Here is a 22,350-nt window from a genome sequence, read left to right as displayed (position 1 = left end):
ATCGTGACAAGGTGACGGAGGGGAGAAGGGCAAGCATGGGCGTGGCAGCAGCAGAGTGAGACTTGGCTGAGCTCACACACGCGCGCACACACGCACATCGAGAGAGCCATTGGCTGGGCCCAATGATGACGGCGAGCAGCTGAAAGCGGCAACACAAGCAGAAAAGTACTTGGGCCGTAGCAAAGCTGCTTGATTCATTACCCGCCCGAACCAGCCCCTCCAGCGGGGCAACTGACAGGCGCCGGAAGCAACTGCAAGCGGCGAAGCGCCCTGAAACACAGCCTGTACTGCTTCTATCTCGAAGACAAAACAGCACTGATGGAGGCGAGAGATTCTCGCGAAGGGGAAGGGATTTGGGGCAAGCTTGTTCAGTGCACGAGCAGCAGACAAGGCCAGACATGGGACTTCTCGAGGCCAAACAGAAGGAAATCGGGGAACCTCAACGGGATGACACCGCCGGAACAGCCAACGGAGCCTCTGACGGGCAGCAGCGCGGAACCCCCTGGCCACTTGGACTGCAGCAAACTCTGGCCCGAGGTGCGACGTCGTTGCTGTAGCAAGTAACGACGACGGAGGCGTGAAGAAAAGTCCAGACTGAAGCAAAGAAATCAAATGCAAACTCAAACAAAACAAACACCGGTCCGGCGCAGGCGTCGGCCCTCGTCAGCTTCAGCGGCCTCCCAGCTCGTCACTCGAACGTTGTTCGCGGCCCCGCTGATGCGAATAGCATCCGTATAGAGAACATCCTCACCACAGCCTCTTTCAAGGTATGTAGTGTCATGGGGCATCAGGGATGAAAGACACGCAGGAGGTAATCACTCATCTGCCCTGTTTTTTCTTCCCTCCTCCTGCAGCTTCTGGGTCCCTCTGGGCTCAACTGGAGCAAATGCCGGGCTCGGGGACGGCCAACACGGTGGAGCCGGCCATGTCATAGAGGGGGCACGAAGCAACGAGGGGCAGCCAGAGCGAGTCGCCGTCTGTAGCGGGTGGAAGAGGCCATGCAGATTCCATGCAGAGGAGCGCAAAGGGGAATGGAAATGAGCCTGCGGCTGCGAGGGGAATGTTGAGTGATGTGACGGTGGAGTTGGACAAAGGTCAGCCAGGCACCCGACCAGTCCCTTGCCAATAGCAGCGCAGATACATCAACGATGCCAGATGCACATCATGCTCATCCCGTTACTTTTGTGGCTCGCAAGGCTCCGAGAGGGGAGAGGGAATCGATAGAGATGAACAGGTAGGGGAAAAGGTAAAGGTAAACAGAAATAGAATAGAAAAGCGGCCAACTCACCCGTGCCCATCAGATGCCCGCGGGAAATACGACGAGTCGGAGTCTTCCATGGTGATTACGGGCTTGCGGTCCTTCTTGCGCTTCTTGACAACACCGGAACCGTTGGAACTTGGTGGGAGGGCGTCGTTCTTGGTGCGATCTGCGTCAACGTCGCTGCCGCTCATAGCTGCAGGCGCCGTTGGTTGCTTTGGGCGAAAAAGAAGAAGAAGAAGAGAGCAAGCGGAGAAGAAGAAAAGAAAAGAAAGAAAGAAAGCTAAAAGAAACTGTCGATTAGGAGGGAGGCGAGGCGAGGCGAATGTGGCGAGAGAAGGCGGAGAGAGGAGAGGAGTTCGAGATGCGACAAGGACAAGGCTGAGTTGGGTAGATATCGATAACGGCTGGCAGACGAGCAAAAAGTGCAGGAGCGTTGCGAGTGGTTGCTGTTTATCGGGCTGTCGTATCTATTGGAAGGAGGATATTATCGTGGCAGGTGCTAGCGGTTCGTGGCGAGGGCAAAAAGGCTCTGGACAGCTGTAAAAAAAAATCATGGAAGGGTTACGAGGGGAAAAAATTCCCTCTATTGACTACTGCAGCTGTTGAGGTGCTCGCGCTTCTCTTGGTTTCTATCTACCTGAATCTACGCCTTGTTACGAACTGGATAAAGCGTAAGAAAAGAAGATGGAGAAGAAGATATCCAGCGATATGCATGCATTTGAAAGAATAACCATAAAGGTGAGGTTATATCTCTAGTCCTTACCTTGCCTTGCCTCTGTTTGAGATGGAGACAGGTGCAGCGAGAGGCGATGCAAGAGAAACAAAAAATGTTTGATTACCTTACCTGCCAGCTTTTGACCGACTTTGCTTGATTTTTTCATGGTGACGAAATCTAGAGCATGGGTGGAAGGTTCAGGAAGGCACTGAGAGGGACTTACGGGGCGTGTCTGCCATCACCAGAGCTCATCAAACGTCCATTTCACGTCCTAACAGCATGCGAAGCACATCTTGATGGCTTCAGCCAAACGAGAAAGAAGCTGTCTGGCCTCGTTCAATTTGAAGTATTGAAAGAGGCAAAGGAGCAAGGAGTTTGTCAGTATCGTATCCTCCAACTGATGGTGACAAGCAGATGCAGCTAACAGATGCGTCGCATCTCCCAGATAGCAATGTCTCCAGTGAGTCAGCTGGGAGCGGCAATGGCCTCGTCGCCTTGGCCGTAGGGCTGCTGCGCAATTTGTTTCACCCAGAGGCTAGCAGGTCTGTTCATCACCGGCCCAGCTTGGCGCTAAGCAAAACACCAGGCGACTCATCTGTATACGATACCGGCCGGATATCGACACACATGGACATATCCAGAGTTCGGCCGAGAAACACCAGCCGCGGAGGATGTATGACTCGAGCGGGCGATACGACAGCCACAAACGACGAGGCTGCCGAGGGTCCAACGACCAGAAATTCATCGGCCACAGAGCTTGCCTTATAATGGCAGTCTAGGAGCGGTCCGTTCCGATCTGGATATCAGTTGGCGGCAAGCCATGAGAATCACCAAAAGACATCCATTTTCATCCAACAGTTTTATAGGCGAAAAGCTTCGGAAGAACCCAGGGTGATCCCCAATCCCGAAAAGAGATCGTACAGAGATACAAGGAGCGGGCCAGGGTAGGAAAAGGAGAGCTGGCATGTGAGAAATGTGTGAATCTCATGACGCCGCTCTCGGCACTACCCTTGACACATGCACGCCATTCTTGTGCAGAAGAAGATCGACTGAGGAAGCATCGGTGACGCAACTCAGAGAACGACCACCTCCACTCGGGAAGCCTTTTGTCCTGCTTTCCACTGCGTCTCTCAATCTATCCCTGGTCTCATCTGATCTCGGTACGGCTTGCCTTGATACGGACCAACTCTCAAAACTCTCCACATCCCTAGTAGTAGTATGAGCACATATTTAGGACCTCGGTTGAATGTACGACTGAACGACGATTCCGACACCGTCGTCCTCGGATACCGGCCTCTTCATTCCTGATGGCGGTCAAGCCCCTGATAGCATAACCTTCTCCCCTATGGTTATATCTCAGGAGAGGCTGATACGGGCCGAAAGCAGGGCATACAAAAAGCAACAATCACAATAGGCATCCCCATACATGGGCCATCATCAGCCGTATCTTCAGATCCCTGTACGGAGCACGAAATGCAACATGCTTCGGAAGCAGGACGCTGACTGGGGACAATGCTAAGCAAACATTTGCCGAAATCCATCTTTGTCATATGAATTCCAAGTGTACTTTGCTCCAAGAAGTAGCACTATCTGTGAGCTTAAGAAGGGGCAGCTGAATAAGGTAGGTCTCGACAACAAAAACATACTGACATTATTCGCGTCGATCGAGAGGGAGACAATATGATCGTGATAACTTGCCGCATTGTGGCCTCTGGCCCGGTACTCGAAGGCAGCGCAGGGAAGTGCATACACCGTTTTTCATGCACGTGGCGGCTCGGCCTCTCTGCAGTCATCTGGAGAGCAGGTTTCCCTGGAAGAATGCAAGGAGGTCATCCAACGTCCCGGCCTTCCCAGCGCAGACCGGCATTCCCAGCGCAGACCGCCGCCCGTGAGGGCGCACGGTTGGATATGAAGGCAATGCGAAGTTGCCCCTACAAGTACGGTCTTCTCATGCCGAGACGGGACATGGCCGGATTACAAGCTCCGAATTTGATCGATAGTCCGTGATGCTAGGTGCAAACGGTTGCAACTAGTAAATTTCTCCTAGTTGATTAATGCATCCGCCACCAAACTGCGGCCCGCGATGCCAACCCAAGCGCTCGGACAGGTCTCCCTATCCTACCTACCTGCCAAACCCTTTCCCACACGGGCCTCTTCGGGCCTGCAGTCTCAGTTCTCATCAATGCTTCAGACATGAGATACCTGATATCACATTTGCCGAGACGACTGCTATACCTCCTGTATGTAGCTTTTCTACGCCGCGGGAGCGTTAGCTGGATTCTACGGAGCAGCGCAAAACCGGAGAAACCCTGAACGTCTCCCCGTCAACGACGGATCTCGCGCAAAGCTGCCTTGATGAAGCCGTTTCCATTCGTCTTTTGTCCCAGATGTGATTGGCTGCCGTTGAACCCCCAGTTTCCGGTTCTCGGCAGACAGCACTGCATGTGCGCAGGGACATGTCGAATAGCCGTCTGGGCAAAAGAAATTTTCCCAGCTTGTGGCGTGTTTGCCGCAACCCCCATATTTTATCGTTCGATGTGCCAAGGGCCCAAGTCCACAATCTGCAAAGCCCCTGACGCAATAAACCGCCTGGCTCCGAGCGACAAGATGCACGAGATGCCGGGCGTGGCTGCTCGCGTGCTGTTATTGCCCCAACGTCCACCTTTCCCCTTCTTTTCTTGATTCCGAGTCAGCGGCACCAGGGCAAGCCATGGCCATTCTAGAACGTGTTTGGAATTGGTCTCAGTCCGCATCCATCCCCTGTCCGATATCGTACGATTCGCCTAAGCCTCGTCAAACGCGATTTGGAGGGCCTGAACCGCCGTGACATCGTGGTTGGTTGAGGTTATGGAGATTCTTTCCCTTTTCCCTTCATTTCTTGTGTCAATCATGATCCAATATTTCCTCAGCCGCTGCTACATACCGCTGGAGTGGAACTTGTGAAGCATAGGGCGGCACATTGCGGCCCTTCCGGCTCGTCACGGGGAGCAGACAATCGTCCCATGGACTTTTGCCCCAACGTTCAAGTATTAGTGCGGACTCGATTTCGTTGATAAATCTCCATGTCCGCCCCAGAATCTTCAGTCTTCTTCTCCGCATAAATCTTGATTGCTGTTGGTTCCTACGTGCTGCGATTACCTACCTGCCTGCCTTCCTCCTCGCAAGCAGTTGTATGACCTTGATACCCTTTTCGCGCCATTGTCCCTTGGTTACTCAAGCTTGACACGTCCCTTGCATCTCAACATAAGGGATCTTCTACTCTACATATCCCATAGCCGCCTTGTATAGGTTTCGACTCTTCAGCACCCAAGCCTCTCTCGTCTGTCCAACACCCCAAATATGGCCTTGACTTACCAGCAGGTCAAGCTGGTCAGGGACACGATCCCAGCCCTTACCGAGCATGGAGAGCGCATCACAACCACCTTCTACCGGAACATGCTGACGGACCATCCGGAACTCCACAACTACTTCAACACTGTCAACCAGGCAAACGGCCGCCAGCCCCGTGCCCTGACTGCCATCATCCTCAGCTTCGCCAACAACATCAACCACATCACCGAGCTCATCCCCAAAATGGAACGCATGTGCCAGAAGCACTGCTCGCTCGGCATCCAGCCGGAGCACTACGACATCGTGGGCAAGTATCTCATAGCCGCGTTCGGGGAAGTCCTGGGGCCCGCCATGACGCCCGCCGTCCAGATCGCCTGGAACAAGGCCTACTGGCTGCTCGCAAAGATGCTCATTGGGCGAGAGGCTCAGCTGTATCACGACTGGCAGCACTGGCAGGGATGGAGGCCGTTCCGCATCGAGCAGAAGGTGGAGGAATCGGACGACATCTACTCTTTCTATCTCGTCCCGGAGGACGGCAAGAAGCTGCCGAGCTTCCTGCCGGGCCAGTATGTCTCTGTGCGAATCCAGGTTCCGGACAAGGACTACAAGCAGCTGAGGCAGTATTCGCTCAGTGAACAGCCGAGGCCGGACTACTATCGTATCACGGTGAAGCGGGATCGAGGCTCACAGACGGTTCGGCACCCAAGCTATCTGACAAACTCCTTTGGCGCCAACCCGGGCGTCGTCTCCAACGTGCTCATTGACCAGAAGAACGTCGGGGATATCATTGAACTTACTCACCCCGCGGGAGAGTTCTTCCTCGACACATACAACACCTCGAATTCTCCTCTTGTGCTCATCTCGGCCGGCGTGGGCGTCACTCCCATGGTAGCCATCCTCAACTCTGTCATTGAGAAGCAACCCAACAGGCCGGTATCGTGGGTCCAGGGATCCCGAGACTCGATTCCGTTCTTCCTCCATATACGGAAGATTGCCCGAGACAAGCCCAACGTCAAGACGAACATCTTCAAGACGCGCCTGGCCGAGTCCGATTTAGCGGGCGTCACGTATGACCACGACGCGCGGGTCGATCTGGACAAGGTGCAGGCGGAAGACCTGTGGCTGGGCAACTCGTCGACGGAGTACTTTATCTGCGGGCCGGAGCAGTTCATGATGGAGATGGCGAAGCGGCTGAGGGAGTATGGCGTTGGGAGCGAGAGGATTAAGCTTGAGCTTTTCAGCACGGGCGATACCGAGTTCCAGGTGGATGCTTTGAGTATTGCGTCTGGACGTTCAATGGCGGCGACGCCTTGCAGTAGCAGCAACTAATAACGATGCTTGTCTACGGACTGCATGGCTGAGAGACTACAGACACGAGGCCTTTGTGCGAAATGAAAATTCATGATGATGGGAGGATTTGAAGCAGGCCATGGGATGGGACATAGAGGTTTAATCGGGCAACATTGCAGGTTTTGGATGGCATATATTGGGTAGATACGGCAAGACGTCAATGATTCACACAAGGGGGACGAATAATAATGGAGTTTCTTTTTTGCAATAAAAAATGACACCCGTGATGTTCCGCTTGGGTGCTCATTCTTTCTACTCGTTCAATGCCCATGAGTCCATGAAAAGTAATTGGAGCGTTTTGCATGACCTTGAACAGTATCTGTTGACTATGAGACGAGAGCCCTCTTGTCCAGGACTTGTGTCATTTGAGGGAAAGTCTCGACTTTGAAACGTCAAAACCGCCATATAGAAGTCATGTCAATGGTCAGATAAATCCACGTCCGCCAGCTGCCAAGTTCATCCCTGTTTCGCAAACCGGTTGCTCCAAAAGCCGGGCTACCGGTCTGTGACCTCCTCAACCAGCCACCTCATACTCGCCGCATTCGCATCTTCCGCCTTCTCCGGTCCAAGCAATTGTTGACTCTGAGGTAGTTGAGCCTTTGGAGCAACCATGTGACAGCGTTTAGCTCAAAAGTGCGTAACTCTGCACTGGCCATCCTGAGGAGGCCTTTGACCCGTCCATACCTACACCGTAGGAAGAGGAGGGACAAGTCACTTGCATTCATGAACTGCCTTGTGAGAACACTCACCGGCTAAAGGGCAGAAGTCATCTCATTGACTCTCCGGCTGCCACACCCTCGGGGTTAGCTACTCTTGTAATGATGAAGAGCGCTCCAGTTCCTTCGCCGTCGTCTTTACCAAACTCCTTGAGGATGGTGGTATAACGGGCCCATGATCAGTATGGCTGGAAGTTGACGGCTCCCGACAAGCGAAATTACGGTCTCTCCGACAACAGAGGACAGCACGACTGGTATCGACTGCTAGAGTCTCTTCAGATGCGCATAATTAAGAGTTGTGACTGGTTGGTTCTGCCGCTCGAGTCATCGTATTCTCCTTCCAGCATACCGCGGCTCTTACGCAGCCATCCAATCACTCCCCATCAACACCGGTTTCCTCCAATATCAGTAGACCGTACTCTTTCCTGATTGGAACTCGCAAGTAGTCATCAGATCCCGGGGAGTACGAAGCCCACGTCCGGGGATTTAGTGGGTGAAATCCAGCCGCGGGACCTCGCCAGAGTTACGCGGGATCGTCGGGGCTATGCAGATCCGACAGACTTGCAGCGGAGGTGAAACAAGGAAAGGACGGGCCCTAGCGACGCGATGATGCCTGCTTGCCTGCTAACGAAGAACTGGAAGGAAGATAGCTAGGCTGGAAGATGCGAGTTTGCAGAGTGCCGGCGGTAACGTACGGTAGCATCGGGGGTTTCTGTTTTAGCTCGGCTTCAAGATGGCTTCAGAGCCCCCTTGTCGTTCACTAAGGACGCCAAGACGTTCGGCCAGCCCCCGAGAGTCGGGCTTTGGGTGTTGTGTGACCTCGTGCCCCCTGCCGATGGGACTCTACTGCTACCGGTAACGGTTTAGGCGGTGCCCATGGGGCGGTTCGTGACGCCTCGCAGCGCTTCGGTCAGCACTTTCAGCGCGGGTATCGGTAGTGGATGATTCACGTTGCTGCGGATTTCGATGAGGTCTCCGGCATATAGAGTTGCTGGCATGTCGACGAAGTCGGGACGCACTCTGATAGGGGCGCGCCATCGTTCCGAGATAAGGTGCGAGATAGCGAGCAGGGCCATTAGTATAGACTGAGGGCTAGACGACGGTGGTCAGCAGGATGAATAGAGAAGAATAGCTCGCTAGGCGTCGTTGGCTGTTGCTAGTCGACTTTTGATGGCTTGGACTTGTTGCCGCCACCAGATCCGTCTATTGCCCTTGATCCAGCGATTTCGCAAGTGATTTTGTGTTGTTTTGCCAGACTTCACCTCTGCTGTGATGAGCTCTGCTGCCTTGCCTCGCAACTGCGTCCAGCTTTGTACTAGCTGTCAGACTCAAAGCTCTGGCTGGTTCTCGGCCCTTCCCCCTTTTTCCTTACCTTATTATGCTCCTCTCCCAAAGGACCAGTCGCTGGCCCATCTCTGGTGCTACTACTGGCCTTGCTACTCTCCCTATCATGCTTTATGCCTCTTGCTCCTAGCTATCCCACACCCCTAACCTTGCTCCCTCACGCAATAGGGAACTGGCTCTCCTCCCCAACAAGCAATCGACGGCAACCCGACACTTCGACGGACTTTTAAACGCCAGCGGTTTCTTTACCCCGCGTCTCCCGGCTCCCCTGTGGGCTCCTTGGCTCCTTGCCTCTCAGGCCCCGACCCAGGTTTGATTTGCTCATCTAGAAAGCTTCCATATCCATCCAAAACCCATAATCGCAGCAAACCCATGCTCGGCTCTTTGGGTCGTTTTTTTCCTGCTCTTCCTCCATCAATCTCAGACCCCGGCACTTAGGGCGATTTTATCCTCCACTGTTCAATCCGGAAATCGCCTTTGTTTCTCGCGTCCTTCTTCTTTTCTGGATACCGCCGTGTTGTTTCCTACGGCGTCTTACCGCCGCATCTGCTTCTTCATTCTGCATATTTTTATCTGATTTTTGTCACGTTACGAGCGATATTGGCATTTGGTGACGTTTGCTTTGTCTTATTCTTGTCCTTTCATGAATGATTGTTTTCTGTTCAGCCATGTCTTTCTGATCTCTCATTTCACGACTTGTCTTTGATTGAAACGATTCTCTCGATTCCTCTATCTGGGCCTCCGCCCATCCACCAGTACAGCTTGACGGGGATTTCCAGCTTTGCATGAGGAGCTTGTAAACCGGGCTTCTATTCTACTTTGCGTCGCTTGTTCCTGAATGGCGCGCCGAATTCGCAAGACGCCGTGGAGCCGCACGGGTTGCAGTACCTGCAAGAGGCGGAGAAAGAAGTGTGAGTTCCTTTTGACGTTGCGCTCCGCTGTCTTTGTCCCTGATAGGTGGTTTGGGGGGGAGGGCGGCCGCTCTGCCGATGGATGGTCTCAGGTTGCTTGTATGTTACGTGAGACAAAAGGTTGACTTACTGACGTTGAATACCTACAGGTGATGGCCAGAAGCCTAGGTAGGCCTTTGTGAAGTTCAACTGTTGTCTTTCCTAGTAGCTCCGATATCGTCCCCTTTCCCTACATCTTGCTCTTCCTTTCTACTGGTCGGACAGCCCTCTACGTTACGCAGGGACGTCGGTCACGCAAGGATGGGAAGAGAAGTCTACAGTCTACAGTCTACGGTCTGCAGTGATGAGAATCTACTGGCTCTTGGCCTTTGATAAGTCGTATGCGACCAGTTCCCGCTGACGGCTTGGCGACTTGCAGGTGCCAGACATGCCTCCGACTCGGCCTTGAATGCGTGCAGTTCGACATCTTCTGTCCCATCAACGTCGTCACACCGACACGCGACACTCGGTCGTCGAGATCCGTGAGCGACGCCGACCCGGAGCCGGATGCGGACGACTTGAACCACTCGAGCCCGGCATCGACCTCGTCGGGGTCTTCCGGCAGCTCGGCGGACGATGCAGAATCTAGCACCAGCCGCGAGCTGGTCCCCGTAAAGGCGCGGAGGCTGTCGCGATCCTCGACTCAGTCTCAGCCGGAGCTGCAGTTCCAGACGCAGTTCCAACTCGTGCACCCCAACCGTAGTCGCCGCCGCAGCAATCGCGACAACCAGGATCACCAGGCAGTGGCCCTGCGGGCTCGCGGCGCCTCGCGGGAGATACCGTCGCTGTCCGAGTTTTCCTATCTCTCTACGAGCGAATACTTCTACCTGCAGTACTACCTGGAGCGGCTGAGCAACGTGCTAGTCAACGCAAACAGCCGCGTCAACCCGCTCAAGTCGCTGATTCTGCCGCGAATCGCCTCGTCGAGTCTGCTGCTCGACGCCATCTGTGCCACGGCTGCCGTGCACCGCTCGAGCGCGTCGGAGGTCGATCGGTCCGAGTACGCAACCATGGCAACGCGGTACTATGTTCGGGTGTTGTCGGCGGTGCGAGAGTTGATCCCGCGAGTATCGAGTTCCAGCTCTGGTTCCGGTTCGGTCTCTGGAAGAACAAGAGACTTGTTAACTGATGGGGACGCATCAATTCCGATGGACGACGGTGATGACATTGCAGGAGACGACGATGGTAGCAGTAGTAGCAAGGGCAAGGGCAAAGGAAAGGCCAAGAACAAGAGGAACACGGCCATCGCGGATAAGGACACGGCTGAAATGGCCATCCTTGCCTCGATCTTCCTCTGCAAGTACGAGATCATCAAGGACGGCGTGGAGAACTGGCGCTTCCACCTGCGAGGTATCGAGTCTCTGTGCCAGTCGTTGGATGCGGATCAGGCTGCCTCCATGTCCGAGACGCTGACCTACGTTCGAAGCTTGTGAGTCGTGCCGTATCTTGTTCCTTATGCCTTAGCTAACGAGCAACAAACAGCATGTCGTACCATAAGAACATTGCTCGCGTCACCGAGTCTTCACCGCAGGCAGTCGATGACGAGTTCGAGCATGAGCCCTTTGAACAAGACCGGCTGTTCCCAGTCGACCCCTACATGGGCTTTTCTCAGAGCCTCATCATTCTCCTCGGCCGCGTCAACGACCTCCTCGTGATCAACGTTCGGGATGAACCCGAGAAGCTGGAGCAAGGAATAAGGGAATTGTATGTGAAAGAGATGCTGAGACCCTCTCCTCTAATGACTGAGAGCCTGAGGAAATGGATCACTGACTGAACCGTCTTGTAATAGGTTGCGCTTGCTCTCCCTGAGAAGCTGGGACGCGCATCGGTTCGCCATTCCGGAGGGCATGTCAGCCTCGACAATCGAAAACTCGTCCCACATTGCCGAGGCCTATCGGTGTGCCGTCATTGCCTGCATCCATGCCGTGCTCGAGCTTCAGGCGGAGAGAGAGGCGGAGAGGGAGGCGAAGAGGGAGAGAAACGGCGCCGTTTCGTCTCCACCAGCCCCGACGGCGCTGGACTTGTCACTGCAGTCGGAATCGCTCTCGCAGTTGTCATTGTCACCCCAAGCCCTATCCCAGGCTCAGGTAGAGGCTCAATTCCGAGCCCAGTTCCAGGCCCAGGCAGCATCACAAGCTCAAGCCCAGCCGATGATGTCCATCAACTGGGTGTACCTGCATGCTCTGTTGCCCACGACAAAGGCGGACGCTCTGACAAAGTGCCTGGCGGCGGTGGCTCGAGTTCCGCTCGGGTGTCCGGAAGAGGCCGGTCTGCTCCCCCTTCTCTTCATCGTTGCCTGTGAGACGAATCGGCCAGACCAGGCTCGGGAGGCGCTGCAGCGCGTGGAAGCGCTGGGCAGCCACATTGGGCTGGGGAACGTCAAGTGTGCAAGTGCCTTGTTGAACCAGGTCTGGAAGAGGAGATCGGAGCAGGGAAACTTTTCGGACTGGCGGGGGTTGCTGGCAATGGCGAAGTGGGATCTCATCATCACTTGAGAGCTCACTGGAGAGGATGGAGAAAGTTATCGTCAACTGGTGACGAACCCCATCACCAACCACCGGTCACCAATCCTCGTGATGGCGACCTCCTCACCACACATAGAAAGGGAGACGGGGATGGCGCATTTCCACTCCAAGATGATGCGTTGCTTCTTTCTGCTTTCTTCTTTCCTTCTTTTCCTTTGTTCCGGCTTTTCCTTATTCCCTTAGTTCGGTTCTGTTCAATTTCCTTGGCCCGTTTTCGTTGTCGTCGTCGGTTCGATAGTATGCATTCGCTCTCTGGATGGTGTCATCTGTGTTTGGATATTCGTATGGGAAACATGACTGAAGGATGGCGTCTAGCTACAAGCACATAGCCAAATCTAGTAATTCTGTGAGAAAAACATTTCCATCATCGGAGAAAAAGAGAGACAGGATGGGGACAAGGACGGACCACGGCTTTAAATGTCATCGACTAGCCTGCACGACTAATCCTCGACCAAGCAGAAACGAGCAAGGGAGCTGCTCCATAGCAAGCACAGTAGTGTGCCAAAAGGCTGGGGATGGAGCCTTGAGCTGATGATGTGCTTTGTTCCGATAATCAAGGAGCTGTCTGCTCTTTTTCCGCCCCCTTCTTACTTACATGGACACCACAGACGGAAAACAAGGAAGAGCCCAAGGGGAAAAAAGCCTCCACAGCGGCTCTCTATTTTTTCCCGTTTAGGGCGCGTATCTTTGGCCCAAATCGGAATCGGAATGACGGTTGCTGTACCAGAGGGCGTTTCTTTTTGGAGAAAGGGAAAAACTTCACTAAGGCAGCGGCTGGCGTTGGGGGGGCCACCTCCGCATTTTATGGTGGTTAGTTCAACGAGCAAGGACAGGCAGATCGGATGTTGTTGGTTCGTCTGTTTCTCTTTGCTTTTGATACTCTTTTTTTAACCTTGGTTGGGCCCTTGACAACTGGGTTAAATTCGCAAGGGCGGGGAGGATCCTAAAAAGATAGTTCGATAGATAGATTGGTGAGGGGAGATGGGGGGGTTCGGTCTTCGGTTCTTTATCCGATTTGGAAGTTGATGCGTAACTTGTACATTACACTGGCGCCGGTTGGTTCCCGAGACTTGCATGTTCTTCTCATTTTGCTATCGAGTGAAACGGGGAAAGGAAGCGGCGGGATATTAAGAAAGATGGGGTTTATATACCTGCACGGATGGGTGGTTGGGCATGTATGAACCATGTCTCTCGGTCCGTATCTGTGGGTAAGTCCCAAAGTTGTCGTGATGGAGAACGAATAAGCAAACCGCAATGGAGGCTTGTCAAGCTGCGAGTTATCGATGGGCTTAGAAGAGGTGATACGGGTATGGTTTCGACGTTAGTGCTGTGCTAGGTGAGATGGTGGAAGTTGAGATAAAACGGCCTTCTCCCCCCCCTTTCTTTGCACGATCATGTTGTCCCGCATTCATTCAGACTCTTGGCAACTTGACTGGTCAGCTTTGGGAGTCTCGGTTGGAAGAAGAGAGAAAAAAGGCTGAAGAAGAGCGCATGGCCAATCCTTGCTGCTGGACCTGGGTATTGCTGTTTTGACCACTGCCGGTGAGAGCTTTTGGATATCACTGGAGGTAATCCGGATACTATTGCGGATACTGGACGATTCGCCGCTATTTCCGTACAACACCAAGCACAACTACACGCTCTGAGAGCTGCCACTGGTCAGTTCCGGCTTATACGATATACAGCACACGGCACACACGGCATACTCGATATATCCAGCTCTTATACGTTTGTTGCCGTTTGTTTCATATACACAACGATGCATCCCTTCGATCCCATCCGCCCAGACGAAATCTCCCTCGCCACATCCATCCTCAAGGCGTCTCTCCCCGGCATCAGCCTCCGCTTCAAGGTCATCGACATCCAAGAGCCCATCAAGCAGCATGTCATCCCCTACATCGAGGCCGAGCGGACGGGCCAGGCTCTCCCCGAGCCACCTGCTCGGCTCGCCTACAGCTACCTGCACCGCCTCGATACGCACGCCTTCCTCAAGGCTGTCATCAACCTCGAGACAAAGGCCGTAGTCTCCCTCAAGGAGCTGCCCAAGCACATCCAGGGCCCCGTGGACGTGGACGAGATGATTGGGCTTGAGACCATCTGCCTCAAGCACCCCAAGGTCATTGCCGAGATCGAGAAGCTGCAGCTGCCCAAGGGCGTCACCGTCTGCACGGATCCGTGGATCTACGGCACCGACGACGAGGCCGAGCACCGCCGGCTGGTGCAGTTTTACATGTTCATCGTGCCCACGGCGCATCCGCAGTCGAACCACTACTCCCTGCCGTGTGCCTTTTCGCCCGTGCTCGACGCAAACTCCAAGGAGCTCGTGCGGATCGACTACCTGCCCACGGGCCGCGGTCACGAAGTGGCTGGTGAAACTCAGCCGTGGAAGCCAGTCAAGGCCGTTGAATACGCCCACGAGCTGCTTGAGACGCCGCTGAGAACCGACTTGAAGCCGCTGATTGTCCAGCAGCCCGAGGGGCCCTCGTTCTCACTCGATGGCCACCTCGTCAAGTGGCAGAAGTGGCGGTTCCGCGTCGGCTTCAACTACCGCGAGGGCCTCGTTCTGTACAACGTCACCTTTGACGGCCGCAACGTCTTCTATCGCCTCGCTCTGTCCGAGATGACTGTCCCCTACGGAGACCCTCGCAAGCCATATCACAGAAAACAAGCGTTCGACGTGGGAGATGTCGGCCTGGGCATCACCTGCAACCAGCTCAGCCTCGGGTGCGACTGTCTGGGCCACATCAAGTACTTTGACGGCTTCCGCATCGATTCCGAGGGCCGGCCAGTGCATCTGCGGAACGTCATCTGCCTTCACGAGCAGGACGCCGGGATCCTCCACAAGCATACAAACTACCGCAACGGAGAGGCGACGGTGGTGCGGAACCGACAGCTGGTGGTGCAGATGATCTGCACCGTCTCCAACTACGAGTACATCTTTGCCTGGGTGCTGGACCAGGCGGGCGGGATCGAATTCGAGGTCCGAGCTACGGGCATCCTGTCGACGATCCCGATCGACGACGCCGAGGGCCTGAACCTGCCGTGGTCGACCCCTGTAGGACCGGGCGTCTCGGCGCCGTATCACCAGCACATTTTCAACCTGCGCGTCGACCCTGCTATTGACGGCTTCAACAACACGGTGATCTACGAGGACAGCGTGCCTCTCGACCCGGAGGAGCACGGCGTCGAGGACCCTTACGGCGTAGGCTACGTGGCGCGGACGACAGTGCTAGACGCCGCGGGCTTCGCCGACACAAACGTCGAGCTGGGCCGCGTCTTCAAGATTCGCAACGACGGCGTCATCAACGCCATCAGCCGCAAGCCCGTGGCCTACAAGGTGCAGACCGTCGCCAGCCAGCGCATGCTCATGGCCTCGCGCTCCTTCAACGCCCGCCGCGCGCGCTTCCACGAGCACGCCGTGTGGGTGACGCGGTACCGCGACGGCGAGCTGTTCGCCGCGGGCGAGTTCACGAACCAGAGCCGCATGAGCACGGGCGTCGATACGTGGGCTGCTCGGGGGGATGATATCCGGAACCAGGATGTGGTGTTTTGGCATACCTTTGGGTTGACGCATAACCCGCGGCCGGAGGACTTTCCGGTCATGCCCGTGGAGAAGCTGAGCGTGCATTTCAAGCCGGTTGGGTTCCATGAGAAGAATCCGGCGCTGGACGTGCCCAGTTCGCAGCAGGGCGTGAATAAGTCGACGTTGGTGGAGGAGGTGGCCAAGGAGATCGAGGAGTGCTGCAAGGTGTGATATTCCAGGATGACAATGTAGTTCATGAAGCGTGCGAGTATAACTTGGATAGAGATGTTGGATATCATGGGAAGCCTATATAAGGCCTGTGAGATTGGAGCATATCCTACTTGAAAGACCTTTATATAGATGGTTCTTAACAAATAGAGACGGAGGATGATGATGAATTATCAACTGCTGAGATGAAAACTCCTTACATCCTCTGTAAGCCCTCGTGATACCCCTCAAGGGTCGTCTATATAACATCTCTATAATCCTTGGCTACGAGAGTCGATCATGGTATCTGTCACATTTGCCCCAACAAGCGCAGCATCACTCACTTCCCCAACAGCGCCTTCTCAATCACCCTCGCCGCCTGCAGCACCAGCCTCTCGTGATACCGCTTGCCCACGACCTGCACTCCAACCGGCAAACCCTCGGCGTCCTCCGGCGAGTAGATTTCCCAGTAGTGCTTCTCGAGCTCGTTCTTGGGCTCGTACGCCTCCCTGAGCTCGGCCGCCGTCGCTCCGCCCACCAGCTTGTTCGCCGGCATCGCCACGGCCGGATACTGCAGCAGGTTCCAGATGGACGTGTAACCCCAGTACCTCGTCGCTCCGTGCGGGCCGGCCACGCTCGGGTATATCGGGGCGAGCACCACGTCGACGTCGAACTGTTTCCAGTGGTCGCTGTACTGCTGGCGGAAGGCGTCGCGAGCCTCCTTGAGCCCTTCCGGCGATGAGGCCACTTCCTTTCTCCCCTTTTGGCACTCGTTGATGATCCACTCGGTCAGCGGCAGGACGGACTCGCCCCCCTTTTCGCAGATGGCGCGGATGTTGGCGCCGCCGTCCTCGAAGTAGTTGGCGGCAATGATGCTCCAGCCCCTGGCGTGCTCCATGGGAGAGAACGTCACGACCTGGACGTCCACGGCGCGGCCCAGCTTCTCGGCGATGCGGCGCATGGCGGTTCGAACGGGAGGCAGAGGCGAAACCACGCCGTCGTCCATCAGCAGCCCAACCTTGAGCGGCCGTGTCTCGTCCAGCTGGCGGCCCATGGCGGAGGACAGGATGCTGCCGGGGATGAGCGAGACGTCGTCGATCCAGGGAAGTGTTGACGAATAAGCCTTGCAGAAGAGCTCAATGTCGCGGAGAGAGCGCGCAAAGGGGCCCAGGGTGCCGACGATGGCGTCGTGGCCGGGCGTTGGGACGACGACGCCGATGCCGCTGAAGCGACTGGGTGAGGGCACGAAGCCGTAGAGCTGCGTTTTGTCAGCGAGTAATCTCATAGGGGGGAATCATAAAAAAAAAAGCGCCCTATTCTTACCCCGTTAAAGGCTGCGGGAATCCGGATGCTCCCTCCGATATCCCCCCCTATGCCCAGCACCGACGCATTCATGCCCATCAGCGCCGCCTCACCCCCCGTGCTGCCCCCCGCCGTCAGCTGCCTGTTGCGCGGGTTCACCGTCGTGCCGTAGATGTTGTTGGACGTCTCCAGGTGCATGCCGGCCTGCGGCTGGTTCGTGCGGGCGAAGACGATGGCGCCCAGCTTGCGGAACGTCTTGACGATGGCGGCGTCGTGGCGGCTGGTGTTGTTGATCCAGGCGACGAAGCCGGCGTTGGTCAGGTGCGAGGCGACGCCGATCTGGTTCTTGAGCGAGAGGGGGATGCCGTGGAGGGGGCCGATGAGGCGGCCGGTGAGGGCAAGGTGCTCGTCGCAGGCCTCGGCGTCGTAGACGGCCTCGGGGAGGAGCTCTGTGAGGCAGTTGGTCTGTCCCACTGTCAGCTCAATGGAGCCACCTTGGAGAGCCCGAGAATGAAGAGAATGGGAGAGGTCGACTCACACACTGCTGGGCTATCGTGGCCCTCTTGCGAAACGCCGATAGAAGCTCAACCGCCGTCACCTTCTTTGCCGCCAGCATCTCCAACAGCGCCGTAGCATCGTACTCCTCCGTCAGCTGCAGCTCCGCGTCCGTCAGCAGGTCGCTGGATCGAGGCACCGACGTCACATCTTGGGGGAGAGACGTGATCTGGGAGAGGGAGAAGAGGACGCTCTTGTCGAGGGAGCCGTCTCGCAGGGAGATGGCGAGGCGGATGCTGTCCTGCGATTCGGGCATTTTTGGTGGTGATGGCGGTGGTGGTTTGTTTTTGTTAATTTGTTGTCTACAGGAGGAGCATTTGCGGGATTGGGCTGCTATGGGTTTGCAGAACTCGGGAATCTGATTAGTTCTGATTAATGCGAGGCTATCAATTCAACTGCAGAGTCCAGTCCCAGTTCAGTTCCTCTTCAGGTCGCAAAAGCCTGAAGCCATCCCCCATCTTCGTCCACAGCTTGTGTGCTCAACCCCTCATCCCCTCATCAGTTTGCCTTCCATAAGCAGCATCCAGCTACCCCATGGCTGCCCAACATGCATCTACAGGAATTGGATGGAGAAAAAGAGGATCAGAGGAAAAAATAAAAGAATTCATTATTCAATACAACATAAATATCCGTTAACGAATTTCACGTAGCATTTTGCAGGCATCGCCCCCCCTCTAGCGTATATACTGCCCCCTTTGGCATAGCCCTCGATGCCGGCGAACAGGAGCACGAAGCCGGAGCATTTAGAACAACTGGGATCGGGCTTCTATTCGATTTGTCTGCAGCATCAAGAGGCACTGAAACAATCTGCATCTTTGACTTGTCATATCATGTCACTTGGAACTTGTGTGTGTGTGTATGAAACGACCTTATTCATCACATCACTTCCCGCGCGGGGTTTTGCCAATACCAAAGGTAGAGCCTAGACCGGGGTTGTTTCTCGCCTTGTTACGTGTACTCCGTACATAGTATCCAGTCAAGTTAGAGACCGCGGGAGCGATGGGGCTCGGGAGAAGCTCATGGGCCAGGCGTCGGCAGTCGCTTGTGGAGCAGCATTGCGACGCTGTGTTGGTTGTGATGAGGAATGCGAACCGACAAGGTGGTTCGACGCGAATGGACGGGCGTATCGTGCATGGATCCGCTGGCCCGGATGCGACGGCCATGTTGATGTCATGTCATGAACAACGGCCATGATGTTGGATGGTGTTCGATTACAGGTACGGTAATGGCCATTATCTACAACCTACCTTGGTACGACAAGTCGCCTTCAGAGCAGTACATATCATGATAGTGGCGAGGCAAGCTCTCATTGTCATCTTGTAGATTATGCTCAAAACTGAGTTCATTCATGTAGTCGTATCAGTAATACTGGCATCGAGCCCATACCCATGAGCATGCCCCATTAATCCCGTTTCCCATTGCCCATTTCCATGCCTGCCCTGAAGGACATGCAGCCATTAGTATGTATAGTATATAGTCGTCAAATCAAATCCCATTGGTAGCTCCGGACCTCGGGTCAGTCATTACACGCTCAATCAAATAGAAGAAATAGAGGGCGGAGAGGTGGGGAGAGAAACAGTCGCTTTAATCCTTCTGTGAGCCCGTCGTCTCGCTCTGGTCCAGAGACTTGTCGTGACTCTCCTCGACGTGCTCGTCAACCACGTCCTCAAACGCTTCGGGAATCACCACGCCCTCTTCCTGACCGTACTTGGTGTTGGTTGTGTAAAAGTAGATGCTGATCATTGTCAGGATCAGTCCCACCATCATCATGCCAAAGTAGGCGCCGGCCTCTCTGATGAACTGCACGCCGTGAGTGTCGATACCAAACGCCGTCGCCGTGCCAAATGCCTGGAATCCCTTAAAGTATCCACTGTAGCGTCCCAGAACGTGCGGCTCGTTGGAAAAGGTGCTGTATGTCCAGTGGTGGAAGTTTTGGAAGATGGGGTAGCAGGCGCCAAAGAGAATGTAGATGACGAATGGGCCGGCAAACTTGCTCGTCTCGGTCCAGTCAACGGCTCTCGGGGTCTCGCTTCGGTCGATGTCGTTGACGGACAGGAAGGAAACCATGGCGATCCATGTTCCTCCAATAACGAAGGCCACGAAGCCTCCGGCAACAAAGGCTCGGCGTCGACGGGATCCAAAGATTGAGGCATCACAGACCCAGGCAATGGCGAGAGCACCCAGAACTTGGAGGATCCAGTAGCAGAACTATTCTCACAGTTAGAACTCGACTTTATAGAATGATGATAGCAAAAAAATGCTCACATTGGCCAGGGATCTTGTTCTGGCGTTAAAGTACCACGCGTTAAAGGCTCCCGTCAACGACAGGTACATCTCGCTGCTGTAGATGGACAACGTGATCAGCGCCATCTTGGGCTCCAGCATTGTCAGAGCGAGAGCCTTGAGCTCCTGGTGCCATGGAAGAGGCGTGAACGAGGCGATTGGGCGGCCATCGTTGCGTCGAAGCTTGGACGGGTCGAGCAGCAGGCCGGCAAGCAGGAGACCGACGCACTCGAGGCAGATGAAGATGATGTAGACGGACGACGGCACTCCGGAGACGGAGGTGTTGTTGATAGTGACGCCCAGGACGATGGCCGCTCCGACAACTGAACCCATGGCATTGAGAACCCATGACGTGGCGATGTATTTGCCCTTGTCCGCCTCAGTAGGATAGCATGTCGTGATGTAGCCTGTATGCCTATGTGTGAGTAAGGAGTCTAAGTGATCATTGTTGACGCTCCTTACCTTGCGTGGACCAGAGCAGACCTGCGGACAGACCCAGCCAAGCACCACCAAAGAGAACAAACCAGGAGCCTTCGCCTTTATCAATCCACCTGAAGACCACAGTCAGCTTGAACATTCCAATTTCACATAGAGAATTGTCTGTAAACGTACCACAGAGATCCCGCATACATGGGATAACCCGTAGCTCCAATCATCAATGCCCATCGCGGTCCGATCTTGTTGATAATGCTACCTCCCAAGATACCGGACGCTCCAAACAAGCAGTACAGAATGACATTGGCCTTGTTAACGATACCAATCAGCTGCGGCTGCTTGCCTCCAGCGCCGAGACCGGTGATGGCGAGATACGTTCCAGGGTTGCAGAACAGCACGAAGCCGACGATGATGGTCTGGACAAAAGGTCTATCGCGAGGTTAAACTGACAGGTTAGCAAGGTATGCTTGCAATCATCAGAGGACAGAGGCAGGGCCGGAAACGCACGAGTTATATCGCCATGTGGAAAGACGCTGATGTTGCGGTTGTGCCTCTACAACGGCAACTTCATCCTTTTCAGCGGCCATGATGAGAATGGCGGGAAGGGCTGCACTAAGTTCAGGCTGGCAGTCCTTTCTATCTTCCCAAATGTTGGATGAGGAAGAAAGGAAAGGGGATGGGATGGGTGAGAGAGGGAAAGGCGTCGATGGAGTGGGAAGACTAGGCAATCCAGAAAGAGCGGACCGGCTTCGTTATAACTGCAGGCGCTCTTCGGATATACCTACTAGGTAAGGTAGTTTAGCTCGCTGCTTCCCGTCCGGCGGTCTCTCCTCTCCGCAGCTTCCAGACGCGACTTTGGACCCAGGCAGGCAGTCACAACCGGGGAAACGATTGATAAACCGTTGAGATAAAATATAGTAAAAAGTGGTAGAAGGTCACAAACTAATACTCTATCGATTCACCCCAGTCAACGCTTGATGCGGCGGCCGCAAGTCAAAGAGTAGAATGAAAAAAAAAAAAAATTAGATAAATCGACATCGTCTAGCCATCCCCCGGCCTTAGCTTAGACTCTTCTCGGAGGCCAAGCGTATCTTTATCCCTGAAAGGGGGGCGAGGCGAACGAGGAGAAGAGCGGGAAAAGGCGATTTGTGACTGCTGGCTGGGTGAGAAAGTAAAGGCGACCAGAGAGCCAACGGGCGCCCTTGTTGAGGGGCCATGCCGATTCGCTTGAGCTTGACAAGGACATGGATGGCGGCTGTACGGGAGGGGGGAGAGAAAGAAGAGAGCTAAACTGCTGGGATCATGTCACTGCAAGAAGCTGAGAAGAGGAATAGGAAAAAAGTGGCTTTGAAACAAGTAGAATTGCGGTAAGAGAGCCGAAGAGACGAAAGGCCTGGTGACAGTGTCAAGTTGACAGAAGCCGTGTCGATGATTGACGTTTCTATCTCTTCATGAGAACTTGAGCCAAGTAGCGGGTACGAGACGAACCATGAAGCCTCGTTCGATCGGACACGAGTTCGCGCGTACAGTACCAGCCCACCAACAGCCGAACAATAGATGCCAGGTCCAGGTACGCCAGCCACTAAGCGGTGCTACCGACAGGCGGGTATTGGTTACATTTGACCCAGCCGCATAAACTCATCGGCTGCCCATCAGTTGATCCAGGTTCGAGCAGAGTGCCTTAAAATATCACAGGTACTCAAAGCCATTTGCCCACCGCCTCCCAATGCAACTTGATGCCGAAAGGGGTTGGAAGACCAGCTTCGATCAAGCCAACCGAACAGCTTGAACATGAGGCTAGAACGCTCTGAGTAGACAGGGAATAGCTTCAACTCTGTGGCCGTGCTTGTTTGT

At 54.7% G+C, this 22,350-nt stretch overlaps 6 protein-coding genes across 6 annotated transcripts; 3 read left to right on the top strand and 3 right to left on the bottom strand.

The window, feature by feature from the left end:
* Positions 1-620: 620 nt before the first annotated feature.
* On the bottom strand, positions 621-1,452 carry BBK36DRAFT_1155057 (hypothetical protein; the record flags this gene model as incomplete). Its single annotated transcript, XM_024893786.1, has 2 exons — positions 621-759; positions 1,289-1,452. The coding sequence occupies 2 exons, from the start codon at positions 1,450-1,452 to the stop codon at positions 621-623; spliced, it is 303 nt and encodes a 100-aa protein (XP_024753561.1).
* Positions 1,453-5,315: 3,863 nt separating this feature from the next.
* Positions 5,316-6,635, top strand: BBK36DRAFT_1164792 (flavohemoglobin; the record flags this gene model as incomplete). Its single annotated transcript, XM_024894694.1, has 1 exon — positions 5,316-6,635. The coding sequence occupies one exon, from the start codon at positions 5,316-5,318 to the stop codon at positions 6,633-6,635; it is 1,320 nt and encodes a 439-aa protein (XP_024753560.1).
* Positions 6,636-10,007: 3,372 nt separating this feature from the next.
* Positions 10,008-12,161, top strand: BBK36DRAFT_1173612 (hypothetical protein; the record flags this gene model as incomplete). The annotated part of the gene is made up of 4 exons (XM_024895876.1): positions 10,008-11,095; positions 11,149-11,370; positions 11,456-11,654; positions 11,778-12,161. 4 exons carry the CDS (start codon positions 10,008-10,010, stop codon positions 12,159-12,161), a joined length of 1,893 nt encoding a protein of 630 aa, XP_024753559.1.
* Positions 12,162-13,950: 1,789 nt separating this feature from the next.
* On the top strand, positions 13,951-15,945 carry BBK36DRAFT_1108383 (copper amine oxidase; the record flags this gene model as incomplete). The annotated part of the gene is made up of 1 exon (XM_024889358.1): positions 13,951-15,945. One exon carries the CDS (start codon positions 13,951-13,953, stop codon positions 15,943-15,945), a length of 1,995 nt encoding a protein of 664 aa, XP_024753558.1.
* Positions 15,946-16,261: 316 nt separating this feature from the next.
* On the bottom strand, positions 16,262-18,034 carry BBK36DRAFT_1136913 (amidase; the record flags this gene model as incomplete). The annotated part of the gene is made up of 3 exons (XM_024893114.1): positions 16,262-17,179; positions 17,245-17,688; positions 17,762-18,034. The coding sequence occupies 3 exons, from the start codon at positions 18,032-18,034 to the stop codon at positions 16,262-16,264; spliced, it is 1,635 nt and encodes a 544-aa protein (XP_024753557.1).
* A 1,328-nt stretch (positions 18,035-19,362) lies between these two features.
* Positions 19,363-21,083, bottom strand: BBK36DRAFT_115 (hypothetical protein; the record flags this gene model as incomplete). Its single annotated transcript, XM_024893778.1, has 5 exons — positions 19,363-19,986; positions 20,044-20,468; positions 20,524-20,612; positions 20,674-20,925; positions 21,004-21,083. 5 exons carry the CDS (start codon positions 21,081-21,083, stop codon positions 19,363-19,365), a joined length of 1,470 nt encoding a protein of 489 aa, XP_024753556.1.
* Between the last annotated feature and the right edge of the window lie 1,267 nt (positions 21,084-22,350).

Source organism: Trichoderma citrinoviride, assembly GCF_003025115.1.
Source record: "Trichoderma citrinoviride strain TUCIM 6016 unplaced genomic scaffold BBK36scaffold_1, whole genome shotgun sequence".
Taxonomy (NCBI): domain Eukaryota; kingdom Fungi; phylum Ascomycota; class Sordariomycetes; order Hypocreales; family Hypocreaceae; genus Trichoderma; species Trichoderma citrinoviride.
This window is presented reverse-complemented; position numbering and strand designations above follow the sequence as displayed.